The 18318-nt window shown below is 35.5% G+C and overlaps 1 protein-coding gene across 1 annotated transcript in view; it reads right to left on the bottom strand.

Moving 5' to 3' along the window:
• The window catches only part of GRM7 (glutamate receptor, metabotropic 7), a 420030-nt gene extending 402009 nt beyond the window's left edge, over positions 1-18021 (bottom strand). The window contains exons 1-2 of the mRNA XM_011961283.1: positions 17988-18021; positions 5490-5631 (exon numbers count right to left, since the gene is read on the bottom strand). Coding sequence (XP_011816673.1) covers positions 5490-5631; positions 17988-18021 — 176 coding nt within the window. The remainder of the gene's footprint in view (positions 1-5489; positions 5632-17987) is intronic.
• Between the last annotated feature and the right edge of the window lie 297 nt (positions 18022-18318).

The raw sequence follows: 18318 nt of genomic DNA, 5'->3' as shown, positions 1-18318 counted from the left end.
GTGGCACAAGTATACATATGTAACAAACCTGCACGTTATGCACATGTACCCTAGAACTTAAAGTATAATTAACAAAAAAAAAATCAACCCAGGAAGACCTATATCCAGCTAACATTTAGAGGGGAAAAAATGTACAGAGAAAATAGAGTAAATCTTTAAATATTATTTTTAATAAATAAAAATCCAAAAAATTGAAAATACAAGTTTTCAAATTTAAAAACCCAGCTGCATAACGGTAGGAAAATCAAGCATGTCATGAAATATAAGATCCCTGTAAATAATGAGAATGTTTTAAAAGTTCTTCAAGAGAAAATGAGAGGACATGAAAAAAATAAGAAACGATATTATTAACCTCTCAAGAGGCCAAAAAAAAAAAAAAAAAAAAAAGATGGATGATGGCACAATGGCTTCAAAATTCTAACAAAAAGACTTTAAAATTTTAATATTTAACACACAAAGAATCCCAACACAAATAGAATTTGCATATTTGTTCAGTAGCTCTTTTAGATTTTTCCATCCACAATTAGAACCCTAAATTCCCTATAAGTTAAGAGTTCTGCAACTCATTATTCACCACAGCTATTTGTTGTAAATCACTTCTTTACTAGGTATGATGCATTTATTAATAAAAATAAACACGACGCCACACTTTACCACCCTAACTACTAATTAAGGGTAGAGGCAGAATGAGAACATTTTTAGATGTAAAATATATGAACAAGTTTTCCCTTAATTTACTCTTTAAAAAAAAAAATGCTACAGGATATTCTCCAGCAAAATGAGGAAATAAATCAAGAATAAAATTCAGTTAGGGTCCGGAAAAAATGGAAGTGGTAAAACAAAGAGATTGAGAGGAAGAAACTCTTCAAATGATAATAACTGATCAAGATTAAAACAGAATGATGGAGATTTCAGGAAGGAAGTATTCAGGAAAAACAAGGCAACTCAGATAATCTTATATATGAATATATGGAGAAAAGTGACAACAATAGAAAAAGTATTAAAGATAACCATCAAAGTATGAAGATTATCATATTAAGTCCAAAAAACAACAAAATGTTTTCCAGAAAAACACCTACCATAGAAAACATACTTGATGCTGTAGTGCATCATATTTATATCATCACAATAATGTAAATAGTGATTTTTGTTAAAACCTGATAGAATATTATGACTATAGAAATAGAAATAAGTTGTATTTAACATAAGAATTAGATATTTAAAATAATTCAAAAATTGCAACATGTACACATTACGCAGATAAAATCAGAAGAAACAGCTCAAAGAGTTAAAGTAACTGCCAAAAGAGAACAGAACCAGAAAGTATGGTGAGATGGAACAGGAGATTAATGTTTTGCATCAAAAGTATTTTAGTCATATTTTGGTTTTTTTATGTATTATTTCATAAAAATAGATCAAATATTTATGCTTTTGGCCTAGAGATACCACTTTGATAATGTATCCAAAAATGATCAAAGATGCTGTCAAAATGTTTGTTCATTACTGGGTTAACCTACATACAGAGCAATGGGAAACCGGTTAAAAAAAAAATGACAGTACACCCAAAGGATGAATTCTAGAGCAATTACAAATGTACTTAGTTTGATTTCCACAAGGTATCAAACTAGATACTACACATTAAAAAAGAAAATTAAAATTAAATACATGATAAAATATTTAATTCTCACAAAATAAAAGCTGGCCAAAAATTGCCTGTATATGTGTATATATGCAGAGTTAAAAGCATAGAATCATATAAAGGCACAGAAAATATAGAATGACATAGAATTTTTATTAACAAGTTTGGGGAGGTACTGATGAAGTTTGAAGAGGATAAAAAAGGTAGGGATAAGCCAAGTAAAACAGGAAAAGAAAGTCAAAACTGATACAAACACAAAAGTATGTTCAGTTTAATATATTAACATAAAATTTAGAGGTTATAAGAATATAATTAAAGCATTTAAAAGTACTTGTGATATGAAATGATTAATCTATAATATGAATTGCAAAAAATGATAAAATTCTCTGTGATCTTTATTCTGTTGGAGAAAATTTGTGTATGTATAAAAAACTGATTGCAAAAATTAAACTAGAAATTTATTGGTAGTTATCTCTGAGTGTTGGAACTGCAGGTTTTATAGAAGATTATTTAAAATTATTTTTTATGATTATTCTCCTTAACCTTTAATTTTTCTAGCAGACTGGGGGCAAAGTAAAATGTAACAGTTCCTTTTATTAAAAAAAAACAATAAAAAAAATCTTTATTTCCCAGTGGATTTACAATGAACATGTGTTCCTTTTATAATTAGAATAAATTATTTCAGAAAAAGAATCCACTCTTGTCTAAAATCCAAATTATCAATACCCATGACTGATTTAGCACTTAGCTTTAAAATCTAGATATTAATGTCTTCTCACTGCTATCGCTCTGACAAAGTACTTGAAGTTAATGTTCCAAGAAACCTCAAATTTTCCCATCTACAATGTAAATCTTCTGAAGAAAGAAATAATGTAACAATCTGGGTTATCAGTACAATTCAGACACTGTGTTTAAGATGACATTTTAGAAGAAATTTTTATATGCTGTTGGCTTTTAGTACTGTGCTCAAGAATAATTATTGTCATCACTATTATGAATGACAATATATAATAATGTTTAACACACAAGTCTAATGCAAAAAAATGGGCATAATTATTGAACGTCTTATATACAGTTTATATCCAAATATGAAAAACTCACACTACCTGCATGTCAAGAGTATTATAACCAATTAGTTACCAGAACTATTTGCCATACATCTTTTATGTGCCTTATGCAATCTATTTAAAAATAAACATGAGGCCATATCTTATCAATGTATTACATATTTAGCAAAAGTGTAAAATAGGTGTTAAAAGGACTTATAAGATGAATAAGAGATGAATAAGAAGGGTATTAGCAGATTTTTTTTTAAAGTACCAGAACAGAAAGAGTAATATTGTGAAAACAAAATCTCATAGATACCTAAAATACAAAGTGAGGAAAAAATGCCATAAGATATAAGGAGAGAAATAATACATTTAAGGGATGATCAGAGTCAGGATCAGTTCTTCCAAACTGGAGAAGGGAATGCTTGAAATAGACCTTGAAGAAGAGACATAAGTTAGACAGATAAAGAGAGAAAAAACATCATGAGTAAAGACCATGATGGAGAAGTAATCAGAACAAATTGGAGGGTCAGAGTTATGCATTTTGGATGAAGAATTGGATAAATGTAGATGAGGCCTAAACTGTAAAAATAAGCCCACATATTGAATCACCACGAAGTTCAGGAGAAAAAGAAGCTTATTGTTAAATTATTAAATATGAAGTATTAGGTTAGGAATTTCATTCACTTGTTCAATGCCATTTATTGAGCTTCTACTACGTCCTGAGCCTCTGAGTTATTGAGAATACAAAAACAAGTCGAAAGAGACATCATTTCTGCCGTAATGTTTACAAACTAGTGAAAAATACAGACATTAATTAAACAATCCAACAATAAAAATGACATCATTCACATAACAATGAAACTGAGTTAGTATGAAGAATTTTCCAAAGTGACATTGATCAGAAAAATCTTCCCTGAGAGGACAGCACTAGAGATAGCATTGAGGTGATGAAGTGGGGAAGGAAACATGGGCCAGAGAGGGTGAAAGAATGCATGCAGAATTGGGAGGGAGATCATACCACAGCACTGTGCCTACAGTAGCAAACTGTGAGGGAATTTGGAATAGAATAAGACTAGAAAGGTGAAATAGCCAGATCACCCGAAAAAGAACTCTAAAGGATGTTCATTTTATTGGTAGGAGACTTGAAGCCCAAAGAACCTGGAAGGCAGTGGGAGGAACTTGCCCAAGGTCAGACAGTGCTCATTATCTAAGGAGCAAATAATCCTCATTTAAAACTTCAAAACTCTTTCCATTTAACAGCCCTGCCACCACACCTGCGGTCAGAGCTTTATACTAGGAGATGGATGGATTCAGGGGCAGTGTCCAGAATACACAAAGCAGGGAAAGAGACAGCTTGGAGACCCTGGTGGTAAAGACACTGAAAAATCCCAGCAGAAATTTAAGGGTCCAGGCCATTAAACCTTTACACTGAATAAAAGATATTCACCTCAAAGTCAATGATATATTATTTTGAACTACTAGATAGACAAAGATTTAAAACACAAATAACTCTTTCACATCAATGGACATATAAATTGGCATGACTCCTCTGGGAGACAATATTTATATATTTTTAAGAAGGGACATATCTTTGTCTTAGAAATTTTTTAATAGAAATGTATTTTATAAATATTTATGATATATATAAAGCATATTTGCACGTTATGTTTTATCACATTACAAATTTATATATTGCATAATACATTATAGATTCACATATTTTTCTATTTATATTTATACACACAGATTTGTGCAAAAGGAAGTTAATGATAGCATTATTTATAATTTCAATAGTCTAATCCAAATTAAATGTCAATAAGGGAGCAGTTAGATAAATTACAGTACCTATGTAAAATGAAATTCTGCCTGGCTATTGAAAAGACTAAATAGATGTATAGGTACTGATATTCAGTGATCTCCATGATAGACTGATAAACAAAATGCTGAACAGGAATACACATAATATGCTACCATTTGTGTAAAAACAAGCAGCACATCCCTCTAGCACGTATACAGAATGTCTCCACAAGGATATATAAGAAACTTTTAATTAGCTATTGTACCTGGAGAGAACTTGTTAGCTGTGGGACAAGATGGAAATTATACGTTTATTTTAAATTTTGTAATCAGGTTTATTTACTGTTTATTCTTAAAATAAAGATTATAAAAACAAATATTCTAAAAATTCTAAAAATGAGGACCGTGGACCAGGTTGGTCGTGATCAGAAAAAAAAGCAAGAGACATTTACATTGTGGAAACAAGTCAAAGCTTGCTTGTACGTGGCTTGGCCAAAAATACAAGGAACCAGGAAAAAAGGAAAGTCAAGATTACAAGCAGATTTTTGAGTCCAAGAAGGATCAAGTTCTGAAAAGAAAAAAAGAAAAAGTGGATTGGAGAATGTAGAGGTAGGACAAGTTTTTGATTTGAACATAGTGAAGTTAAGGCACTAGCAATAAAACCAGAATTTTAAGACATTTTCTTTTACATTAAGAGAACCATTCTTTGGATAAAAGTCTGTTATTAATATATTTGGCAAAAATGTTAAATAAAACACCTTTAAAAGATCTAGAGTTTTCTGTTTTTACAAATAATTGAATACTTATTTTGCTAACAGAGGGAAAATACGTGACCATAACATGCTACTACTATATGTGTTGGGGTAGAGGCAAGCACAGACTTTGCTGCTGTATGATTACAGCTTTGATCTTATGCTATCTTTTCCTGTCACAGCCAGCAGCCTAATCTTTCTCCTAAAGTTGCAACATGCATATTAACAAATGTCACCAGTTATTCTTACTTTATATCCTCGTCGTTAGCAAAAATCACGACGGCCCTGGAGTTGGGGGTGTCCAGGAGCTGTTTGATAATTCTATCAAAGTCAATGGTCCTGTCTTTGCGTTCCTGGGGGATTCTCACGGACTGGGCAATGCAGAGTCCACCTGTTTAAGAAAAGAAAACATAGTGTCAAGAATGTTTCCACAGAGATGTCAAAGCAGCCAAGGAAGGTAGATAAGGAGATTCTGAATCCTGGATACACAATACTTCCTTGATGCTGTTGCTAAGCGAGGATGGCATAAGACATCACGCTGAGTCCTGAGATGTTGTTCATACCTAATGCACTTTCCATGGTATTGCGTGACATTCTCTTTATAGTACACTTACAAATATCTAATTATTCCCAGCAATACCAATGATATTACTTCAGAGGAGGCAGGTGTAGATAGGAAGAAAAAGTGGCTAGGTTGAAGAAGGTTTTTGAATAGAATACAATACCCCTTGCTAACACTACGAAAAGGAAACTACAATAAAGAAATTGGAACAGGTAAAGTTCTGTATATCTCTATGACTTCTGTGGTGTTTGCATTCCCAGAATTTTTTTTTCCCTTTTCACTCATCTCTATTTTTAAAGATCAATTCCAGTGGAATAAATGGAATAAACTAAAACCAAGAACAACTACAGTAAATCATGGTAACAAACACTTATTGACAACATACTATGTGCCCAAGTCATCAAGTGTTTTACAGATGTTATCTCATTTAGTCTTCTCAAAAATCTGATAAAGTATTTAGTATTGCTCATTTTATGTTAGGGAAAGGGAGGAATAGAGATGTGTTAACGCCAAACTTGTCAGAGCCAGTATGATATTCACTGGCATTATGAATTTCAAGATGGAGAAATACTCATCAGTTTACTAAGCAATGTATGTACATCTTACTTCCCTGCTTCTTGCTTAGCAGCTGCTCCTCGATCTAGCATTTTATAAAACACACTTAAAAGCCAGTATCGATGAAAAGGATACAGGAAATATTTATAGAAAAATCCTAATGGCCATGCAAGGGGCACAAGATCCAGGGACAGAGACAGGTAAAAAACCTTACTCTAATGTGTAATGTGTTTAGGAGATATTTGTAATCAATAAACTCACACCTAGAACATGGACAACTGGGTGGAAGCTTCTAGACTTCCACAAACAGACAAATATAAAATCAAATACAAAATTAAGCCTTCGTTACACTGGAAGCCCAATTAGTGTTAGCTCACTCCAAGTGGCTCTCAACTTTCAGCATACGTGAAATCACCTGTGATCCTTCTTTAACATATAAACACCCAACAAAACTATCAATCATCTTGACCTAATTGACAACCCACACAACAGAAACACACTTATTCTTTTCAAGCACAAATGCAACATTTATTAAGATAGACCATATTTTGAGCCATACAAAAAACATTTTTAAAGCATAGAAATAATAAAAAGTATTTTCTCAGAGTATAACAGAATCAAAGTAGAAATCAATAACAGAAATATAACAGGAATATCTCCAAACACTTGGAAATTAAACAATATACTACCAAATAACCCATGGGTCAAAGAGAAGTGTCAAGGTAAATTTAAAAATAGTTTGAGCTAAATATAAATGAAAGTACACTATATCAAAATTTGTAAGTTACAGCTAAAGCAGTGTTTAGATGGAAACATGGCATTATGTTTATATTAGAAAATGAGAAATATCTAAAATCAGCAACCTAAACTTTCACTTTAAGAGAAAATAACTGAGTAAATATCAAAAAAAAAAAACAGAAAGGACATAATAAAAGGTAAAGCAAAAAAATCAATGAGTTTAAAAACAGAAATATAATAGAGAAAAACAATGAAATCAAAAGCTGCATTTTTAGCAGAGCATGATTGTGAAAATCTACAGATTCGCTACTCAAGAGACTGAGGAGGGAGAGTCACTTAAGCCCAGGAGTTGGAGACCAGTCTGGGCAACATAGCAAGATCCCAGCTCTTTTATTATTATTTTTAAGTTGCTTTTTTTGAAAATATAAATAAAATTGATAGATATGAAATGCAGACTGAGACAAAAATAGAGAACTAACAAATGACCCTATTTAGGAATGAAAGAAGGGTAACCCTGATGATCTCATGGATATCCAAACACAATATGAGGATATTAGTAATAACTCTACATCAATAAGTTCAGCTATGTAAATGATATGAAAGAATTCCTTTAAAGATACAAAGTACCAAAACGGAATGCATAATAATCTGAATAGTCCTATATAAATTAAAAATGCCAAATTCGTCATTTAAAAATCTTTCAGAAAATAAAGATTCAGGCTCAGATGGTTTAACTGATGAATTCTATCAGTGAATGAATATATAAAACATAATTTACACAATCTCTTCCAGAGAATGGAAGAAGAGAGAACATAACTCATTTTGAGATCAGTATTACCTAATACCTAAACCAGGAAAAGATATTACCAAACAAAAATTACCAAAAAAAGAGTAATACAGACAATATTACTTGGAACATATTTGCAAATATTCTTAAACATATTTTAACTAAACAAATCCAACAACACATTTTTAAAAAGATTAAGATTGAGTGGGTTTTATTCAAAGAACAAAAGACTAATTTATTATTTGAAAAATCAATCATTATTTACATATTGTCAGACCAAATAAGAAAAAACATGAGCACCTTAATACATGCAGAGAAAGTACTTAACAAAATTATCTCTCTGTCTATATATATATATATATATTTATAATAACAATAATAAACTCTGTAAACTAGAATTAGAAGATAATTTCTTTAGCCCAAGAATAGGCATTTACAAAACGCCTACAGCTAGCGTCACATTTAATAGTAAGACACCACAAGGCAAGGTTGCCCTATCCTGTTCAATACTGTACTATAAACTCTTGCCAAAATGAGGGGGGGGGGGAAGAAACAAACTATATACATGTTTCAAAGGAAAAAGTAAAATCAGTTCTATTTACATATGACATAGAAATCCCCCCCCCCCAAAAAAAACTATCAAAAAATCTCCTAGAATAAGTTCCTTAAACAAGGTTGCAGGATATGAAACTCAGTAAGCAACAGTCAATCATATATCAGCAAGGAACTACTGGAATTTTACATTGAAATACAATGCCATTTAATAGTATCACCAAAAAACCAGTCCTACTTAGGCAACAAAATACGTACAAGGTCCGTGTGTTGAAAACTATAAAACATGGCTAAAATACATTTTTAAACATATAAGTAAATTCTTCCCAAATCTATCTATAGATTCAATGCTATCTATATCAAACTTTCTGTAAATATTTTTTTTTTATTTTTGTAGATTTCAACATCTAACTTAACATTTATATGGAAGGGCAAAGGAAATGGAATAGTCAAAACAATTCTGAAAAATAAAAAAAATTGGAGACTCACACCACCTAAGTTTAAGACTTACTTTCAAGCTACAGGAATCAAGCAGTGTATAATGTTGGTAAAAAGTATTGATAGTTGAACAAAGGGAAGAAAATACAACCTCAGAAGTACACCAACACAAATATAGTCAACTGATTGTCGGCTAACATGCAAAGGCAATCAAAGGAAAAAGAATAGTCTTTTCAACAAATGATGCCAAAATAATTGGATTTTCTTATGCAGAAATAATAAATCCTGCCTTATATCTTATACAGAAATTAACTCTAAATGGATAATAGACTCAAGTGTAAAATATAAAGCTAGAAAACTTTTAGAATAAAACAAAGGGAAAATCAGTATGACCTTGGATTTGCCAATGAGTTTTTGAATATAATATCCAAAGCACAATCTACAAAGAAAAACATGATAAATTGGATTTTATGAAAATTTAAATCTTTTGTTCCGTGAAAGACAGCATTGAGAAAACGAAAGCACAAGTCAGAGACTTGGTTAAAAGTATATGTTTGATAAAAGAATGTATCCAGAATATATACATAACTCTTAAACTCAGCAATAAAAACACAAACAATCAAACAAAATAGCAGAATTCACACTTACAGAAGAGCTTGTGAAGCACATTTCTGATCCCCACTTCTAGAGATTCTTAGTCAGTTTGCGTAAAGCCTGTGAATTTGTAGTTGGAACAGCTTCCCAGGTGATGCTGATGCCGCTAGCTTGGGGCCCACCCTGCTCTAGGTGAAACTGCTGCAGGTGGTCAGATTTTGAGACATATTCACCTGGGTGTCTCCATACTGGTTGTAGCCTACTCGGGTAGAAGTAAAATTTGTTCAACGATATTTTTGCCAAACATTTTTTGAGGAGCTCTTAGGAAGGTGGCATAGAGAAAAGGAAGGAAAGGGTAAATCATTGTGCTTTGTTATAAAGCTTACAATGGTACAGAGAGCCAGCAACAGATATATCCCTGGGCAATGGCGACTACAGTCTCAATACCATGATTCCTCCAAGTCTGGAAAGCATTATGGAGGATGGAGGGATGAAACCATCTGCGAACTGTCCTGGGACTCCTAGGGAGAAGAAATGGCTACTTTACCATCTTCTCAGCAAGAGAAGGGGTATAATTTTGTATGGAAACCCAGCTTCCCATCAGGATTCAATTATAGCTGAGTGATTAAGCAAATTGGAGAAAACTCCATTTGGCAACATGTCTAGTAGAGAAGCAGTCTGCACACATAGATTGAGGGCTCACCCGGTGTACACCGGGGGAACTGATGTGCGGAGTTTCATGATTGCAGAATTGAGATGCTCATCCCCTCTTACAGGGAATTGCCCGCAGGTGAGCAAAATTAAACACCTCGACAGAAGAGATTGGCTGTTAACATGGTAATGGGAATAAACCTGTTCGCAAAGCTAAACTGTAAAACCGAAAGAAAACTGGAAAACAGAGAAAGAGAAATAAACATGCTGTTTTGATCATCAGTTCTTGGAAGGCTTGAATTGTACCTGCTGGAAAGACAATCCACCCCTTATTTGCCTCAGATCCATAAGAGAATGTGGTAGGTTTAAAAATACACTTACATTGTGAGCAGATGACATCAACATAAACATTGAGGCCATACCAAGAGTGTCACTGTGAGACAATAATGATGGTCCCATGTACCTACCAGCTAAAAATGGAATCGTGCACTGCACACACACACACACATATCTGGTATCTGAATATCACTTAGCTTATTTCTCAGTAATGGTGATAATTCAGCACACTACATTCTCCTCGGACACATGGAAAATATAATCAGAGTTTGATGCTGCCAGTTGGTATTGCAATTGCCAAATTAATTCACACTTCTGTGGGGAGCCAACAAGTAGGGAGAACTGGAAAGTTTCATCGTAAATGCAGCAATTGAAGAGCCATGAGAGATAGGACAAATCCATTCACAGCACCTCAGCTTTCACTGAGAAAGTCCACTGTCAAAAGCTTAAGAGAGTGATACATACAAGAGAGATACATACAAGCCACTGAAGTAATGAAAAGAATTTCAGAGTCCCAGAAATCAATCTGCTTCTTGATTCAGAGCTGAAAACTGGTCAGTTTTCGGTCTGCGCTTGGTAGCTAGCAATCTTTAACAGAAAGAAGAATCTCAGGAAGCACACCACAGATGCTTTCCAATAAAATACTTTTCTCTCCCAAATGATTATGAATTATTTTTGATCTAATAAGCAGAAACAACAGAAAACAATGTAAAGCCTGCAACTCAATCCTGAGAGAGCTGATACACAATACAGTTCTATTGATGATTCTATTATTTAGCTATCCCAATTTAATTTAGTAAATATTTGTTGAGACTATTATAATAAAAGCTTTTTTTTTTTTTTTTTGAGACCAAGTCTCGCTCTTGTCCCCCAGGCTGGAGTGCAATGGCGCGATCTCAGCTCACTGCAAACTCCACCTCCTGGGTTCAAGCAATTCTCCTGCCTCCGCCCCCTAAGTAGCTGGGATTACAGGCACACACCACCATGCCCGGCTGATTCTTGCATTTTTAGTAGAGATGGGGTTTCACTATGTTGGCCAGGCTGGTCTAGGACTCCTGATCTCAGGTGATCCACCCACCTTGGCCTCCCAAAAGTGCTGGGATTACAGGTGTGAGCCACCACGCCCAGCCTCAATGGTGTTTGTTTGTTTGTTTGTTTTTAAAGAAGTAATACATGGAAGCAGAAGAAGCCTTAGAATACCCACATCCAATTCTCCATTACATATGGAGAAACTGAGATCCAAAGAGTTTAACAGAGATAATATTAATCATAGTTGAAGGACTGGGTCTCAGGAGTTCTGTCTGTGTGTTGATGCTATTCTAAGTACTTCTTATCTATTAACACATTCAATGATTATACCACCTTATGAGTGGGGAGAAAAAAAGAGGCATTCTGAAATTAAATAACTCACCTCAAATCACAACTGAATGGCAGAGTAGTACTGAGGTTTTAATCTTTCAATACTTTAAGCTAAATGACAAGATAGTGATCTGTCCTCACATATTCCACAGATTAAGAGAAGAGAATACGTATTATTAAAGGAGATAAAAATACATATAACACGTCTTGTTAGAGGAATATCAAAGGTTTTATAAAAGAAATGAGATGTTACATGTCTGTGAAAGGAAGGATACTTAATGGAGGGAAGAGAGGGGTTAACTTTGAAAGGTCAAGGTCATTGTGAATAAGACTGTCCAACCCTCCCACATTAGTGTGTTTTCATGCTGCTGATAAAAACATACCCAAGACTGGGTAATTTATAAAGAAAAAGAGCTTTAATGAACTCACAGTTCCACATGGCTGGGGAGGCCTCACGATCATGGCAGAAGGCAGAAAGCACGTATTACATGGCAGCACACAAAAGAAAACATGAGAACCAAGCGAAATGGATTTCCCTTGAAAAACCATCAGATCTCCTGAGACTTATTCACCACCACCAGAACAGCATGGGGGAACTGCCCTCATGATTCAGTTATCTCCCACTGGGGCCCTCCCACAGCATGTGGGAATTATGGGAGCTACAATTCAAGAAGAGATTTGGGTGGGAACACAGTCAAACCATATCACCTCCATTTCCCCTCCCATCTTTGCTGAGAGATTCCTGGTTTTAGGGTGGTGAGGTATCCAGTCCCATACAACCGCTCATCACTGATCACAGTCAAAGGAGGTCAAGTATGTTTCCCAATCTCCCAGCCTCTTTTCAACTACAAATAATCACGTGACCCACAAAAGAGGGCGAAAATTCCTAGAGTCTGTTCTGAGAAAAGTTTTACTCCCATGGTAAAGAGAGAGGGGGAAAGAGAGAGAGAGAGAGAGAGAGAGAGAGAGAGAGAGAGAGAGAGAGAGAGAGAGAAAGCTGGCATGACTTTTCCTCTAACCCTGTGTATATTATGATGTCTGCACTATTACTGTCCTCTTGCTACCACTAGGACACAGCAAAAGGATGACCAACTCCTTAAAACCGGTAAACCAGAAAAAGAGAAAGAACCAGAGTCCCTGACGTCATGCATCATTGAACAGAATAAATACTGTTAGCACCCACCTACTTCCTGATATGAGAGAAAATGAAACACCTTTTCGTGTCAACTCGCAGCAGTCAGTTTTCTCTTATTTTCAACTGAACATAGTCCTAAATGATCTTTACCTCAAAACAGTCCAAGCTCAGTATAGAAGAGAAAATTCCTGAATATTAAAAAAAAAAAAAAAAAAAAGTCAAGAAAATTACAAAGCTAAAGAGTCCCAAGGAATCACTGCCGCAGTGAGGATGCTGGGAAGAGGGTGTGGCTGGCACCTGCATGGATTTGTGGACAAGATTGTTAGGTGAGAGAGGGAGACAGAGTGGAACAGTGTAAATGGCCACAAAGAAATTGGAAAGAGCACCTGGGGGTGGGGAGGGGTGGACAAAGATTTTGGTGATAGAGGCATTGAGAGTTAAGAGTACAGGGTTCTTGATCTTTCTTAGCCTCTAGCTCTCTGTGTGATCTTTGACACATCCATACCCCTTTCTGGATTGCCAAGGGAGAGAGAGGAAAGAAAGAAGGCAGGAAGCAAGGACAGATGAACATCCCCAAAAGTGTTCAGTTGCCACAATGTAGGGAACAGTTTGGGGAACAGATAGATAAGCATGGTTGCAGTAAAGTATAATAAAAAGCAGAGGTTAGGCTGGTGGGGTTGGGGTGGAAGTACACAAGACTTCCTAAGACAAACCACAGGAAACTGAACACTTAGATAAAAAACTCTCTGTTCCCTGCCAGTGAGGACCACACCTCTCATTCTGAGCAGAATGCATGTTTTATCTGCACATGCTAATGAGAAATGAATCCATCATATCTTTCACCCAAGAAATGTTGAACAGCAAGTCTCTATAAAATGTATTCAGGAATTTTATCATTTTATCTCAGGCAATATTTTGCCTGAGAAACATCTGCATTGTACTTGAGGACATGCTGAGGTTTAAAGCAATCTTGGACATAGCTATATGTATGCTAGCTGACTTAACCTTAAAATCTAGGAACTAAAACAACACTTAGAACAACGCTTCCTGTAATCTCAGCACTTTGGGAGGCCGAGACGGGCAGATCACGAGGTCAGGAGATCGAGACCATCCTGGCTAACACGGTGAAACCCCGTCTCTACTAAAAAATACAAAAAACTAGCCGGGCGAGGTGGCGGGCGCCTGTAGTCCCAGCTACTCAGGAGGCTGAGGCAGGAGAATGGCCTAAACCCGGGAGGCGGAGCTTGCAGTGAGCTGAGATCCGGCCACTACACTCCAGCCCGGGAGACAGAGCGAGACTCCGTTTCAAAAAAAAAAAATAGAAAGAAAGAAAGAGAGAGAGAGAGAGAGAAAGAAAGAAAGAGGAAGAAAGAAAGAGGAGGGAGGGAGGGAAGGAGGGAGGGAAGAAAGGAAGGAAGGAAGGAAGGAAGGAAGGAAGGAAGGAAGGAAGGAAGGAAGGAAGGAAAACGTTTCCATTTTACAGATGGTGAAATTGTTCTAGAAAGGGGAAATGAAGGGTACATGTACACAATGTGCAGGTTTGTTACATATGTATACATGTGCCTTGTTGGTGTACTGCACCTATTAACTCGTCATTTACATTAGGTATATCTCCTAATGCTGTCCCTCCCCCTCCTCCAACCCCACAACAGGCTCCGGTGTGTGATGTTCCCCTTCCTGTGTCCAAGTGTTCTCATTGTTCAATTCCCACTTATGAGTGAGAACATGCGACAATTGGGTTTTTGTCCCTGTGATAGTTTGCTTAGAATGATGGTTTCCAGCTTCATCCATGTCCCTACAAAGGACATGAACCCATCTTTTTTATGGCTGCATAGTATTCCATGGTGTATGTGTGCCACATTTTCTTAATCCAGTCTATCACTGATGGACATCTGGGTTGGTTCCAAGTCTTTGGGTTGGTTCCAAGTCACTATTGTGAATAGTGCCGCAATAAACATATGTGTGCATGTGTCTTTATAGCAGCATGATTTATAATCTTTTGGGTATATACCCAGTAATGGGATGGCTGAGTCAAATGGTATTTCTAGTTCTAGATCCTTGAGGAATTGCCACATTGTCTTCCACAATGGTTGAACCAGTTTACTTTTCTTTTTAATTCCCTTTCAAGACCATAACGACCTCTGCAATTGATCTAAGCTTAGATGACAAACAAAATCCCAATAAGGAATATCACATTTTTTTCAACAGCTGGTATCTTGGCAGGTCATGAGTGGGTTAATCAAGTTTGTGCTCCAATTCAAGAAGTCTTTGGAAAGCAAGCTGTTCCTTTCCCTGAACAAGAACTAAAAATTGGTTGATTTTTTACAGTCACTGGTTTTCCCTGTGATTTGAACAGGCTTGGCAGTCAGAATCAATTGTCACTGGTCTCCACGCAGATTCTCTGTAAGAATGTCCCACTATTCATTCCTGGACAATAAAAAGGAGGTCAATTCATGACGTTAAAACATGGCAGGTATTTACAAGTGACAGTTCTCATTTCTTCAGTCTCACCTGGATGTATATGGGGAAAAAGAAGCAGGCATTTTTATTATTCATTTTAAGTCATGAAAATTAGGGGATAATAGGATAACTGTCCATGTGGGATTCATCCAGAAAACTTCAAATCAATGGGATTTTAGGGCAGGCATATACGTACACTATTTCATTACACTTCTAAGACAGTGGTTCTCAGGATATTATCGGACCTTTGTGAATTTTCTAGTAAACTGTGTGTACATTTCTTACAGTACTATACTATAGTAGTTTTTAAAATTATCTGTATACTACTACTTTCCATTAATAATTTAATAAGGCCGAGCGCGGTGGCTCAAGCCTGTAATCCCAGCACTTCGGGAGGCCGAGACGGGCGGATCACGAGGTCAGGAGATCGAGACCATCCTGGCTAACATGGTGAAACCCCATCTCTACTAAAAAATACAAAAAATTAGCCGGGCGCGGTGGCAGGCGCCTGTAGTCCCAGCTACTCAGGAGGCTGAGGCAGGAGAATGGCCTAAACCCGGGAGGCAGAGCTTGCAGTGAGCTGAGATCCGGCCACTGCACTCCAGCCCGGGCGACAGAGCGAGACTCCGTCTCAAAAAAAAATAAATAAATAAATAAAAAAAAACAATTTAATAAGTACTTGTGTCATTCTTCATTGCTTCTTTCACTAAAGTCATATCTCTCCCCAATAATAACTGCTTTTATTGGTTCCAAAGCATTTTTTATGCCTCTATTCTTATTTGAACACTGCCACATAATACCAGAGATGGACATAAGTGGGGTTATGGGTCCACTTTACAGATGAGATGACTGGAGCTTGGAACATAGATTTCTCCAATGCTACATAGCTAAACGCAGGACCAGGGCAAAAATTGAGAAACATGACCCTTGTCTGGAGCTATGTTCCTATTAGTTCTTATACATTCTGATAGGATTTCCTTCACTTCCTACCCCTCACTCTTTCCTGCATCACATTCCTATCAACGAGTCAATAAAACAGCATAAATGGAAAGCTTGTAACTCCAATGTGGTCTTCTAAATGGTAAGAAAAAAAAAAATCAATAACTCCTTTGTAATAGCATCTTTTCATTTGGTGAATTAGTGCCATATATTTTACCCCAACTCATCCAGACAAACAAATACATCTCCCTTTGTATATCCTTAAAGGAGAATGATTGAGTCTTTGTCCTCTCAAGAGGAATGGGCATAACATATATTCAGGTCTCTACGCTTGTTACATATGGTAAATGTAATATTTAAATACACAGAATTTAACTTTGTAAAGAAATATAAAGAAAACACTACTGTCATATGATTATACTATCAATTTGGATAATAGCTTGCCACATTACATATCAAAATGAGAGTTATAAAACGTGATTAGTTTTCATTGAATTGGAGACCTCTGAATGCTAAATGATAAATTGATCTTTAAGAATTGTGCTATTTTTCAGCATCTTTATGTGCAGCACTTGTTCGCCTTACCTTTAGTGTCTCTGCTAAGATATATTAGTCCTGCAGCAAACTATTACCTCTCTTAAGACTTGAAAGAGTACACATATCAATTAGAGCATTTTTTTAATGTGAGATTTATCATTGTAAGGAAACCTTGCTATTTATCAGTATGTATGTCCCAAAGCAAATAAGTGGAAACAAATAAATCCAGCTTTTAGTGACTTAAAAAAATGTGTCACTCTCATCATTTTTCATAAAGCCCAGAGGAAATTATTCCCTTTCTTACTTAGGAGTGAAATATTTAAGACTTTTATCAGTTATGCTTCTTAAGTACAATAGGTAAACAAAGATGCTAGTTAACATCACATTCTTCATCTTTGTCTTCAAAGCAGATGACTTTGGGTAAAAGCTTCCCAAGTCCCAGAAGATTGATTGAGTTGTTAACAAGAGAAGGCAAAGAGTTCATTGAGTTTTCTAAGTGTATGAAATAAAACGAGACATTTGAAGCCGATTCTCCATCTTCCAATTTACTGGCCTTCTCTTGAAGTCTTGCTCACCCTCTTTATTTTCTTTAGAGAATTCCAACAGAAGTCAAGTCACAAAAGGGGCTGCCAAGCTTAAGAATTCAATACTTAGGTTCTTAGGTCATATCTGAGAGTTTGAAAGATTTTTCTGCAGTAAATGTCTCCAGATGAGGTTAGTATACTTATTTGCAAAATAGATGTGAGCTTACTGGCAGAATTATTCTGAAAATAGTTTTATTTATCTCTATCTATGGGATCAACCATGCCAGTTTTAGGGGTAGAAGGGGAGCAATTTTTCTGTCCAGGAATCAGGAAACAGATTCAGCTACAGCCATTGCTCAAGTAATTTACCCAAAACTGTGCCCGATAAAGCCAAAGTCCTATCTAAGATGATGTTAACTGTTCATTTTAAGCCAATGTAACATTATTTTTGCCACAGGATTTGCAAATATATTTGTCTTTTGTGGCATATTCAATGCTATTATGTTTTGATAATAGAAATGAAAGATTTTTCATTCCGAAAAACAGAGTGTACTCAAAAGAGGAATAAATAAAATCTTACCTTTAATGACCTCAATATAAATTTGATGAACCATTTGCGACAGTCTTAAAAAAGAGAGGAAGAGACACGCATGCAGATATCCTTAAATTCTAGAAAGTGATACAAGTGATCGAATAAAACACGACCAGTTTTTAAGGCCTTATGTTTGGGGTCACAAAAAAATTCAAAAAGATAGAATAAGAGAGGATAAGAGATTATTTTCACCTCTGTCATTACATATTCAAAGGGTTATTGAAATTTAGTAAATGAAATAAAAAAATTAATGAGAAGGCTATGTTCTATGCATAAAAATGAAACCAAAGCTTTTGAAGCAGCTGAATCTGCAAATCAT

This window comes from Colobus angolensis, unplaced genomic scaffold, assembly GCF_000951035.1.
Source record: "Colobus angolensis palliatus isolate OR3802 unplaced genomic scaffold, Cang.pa_1.0 Scaffold544, whole genome shotgun sequence".
NCBI lineage: Eukaryota > Metazoa > Chordata > Mammalia > Primates > Cercopithecidae > Colobus > Colobus angolensis.
The sequence above is the reverse complement of the archived record's forward strand: the minus strand, read 5'-3'. Positions and strand labels throughout refer to the sequence as shown.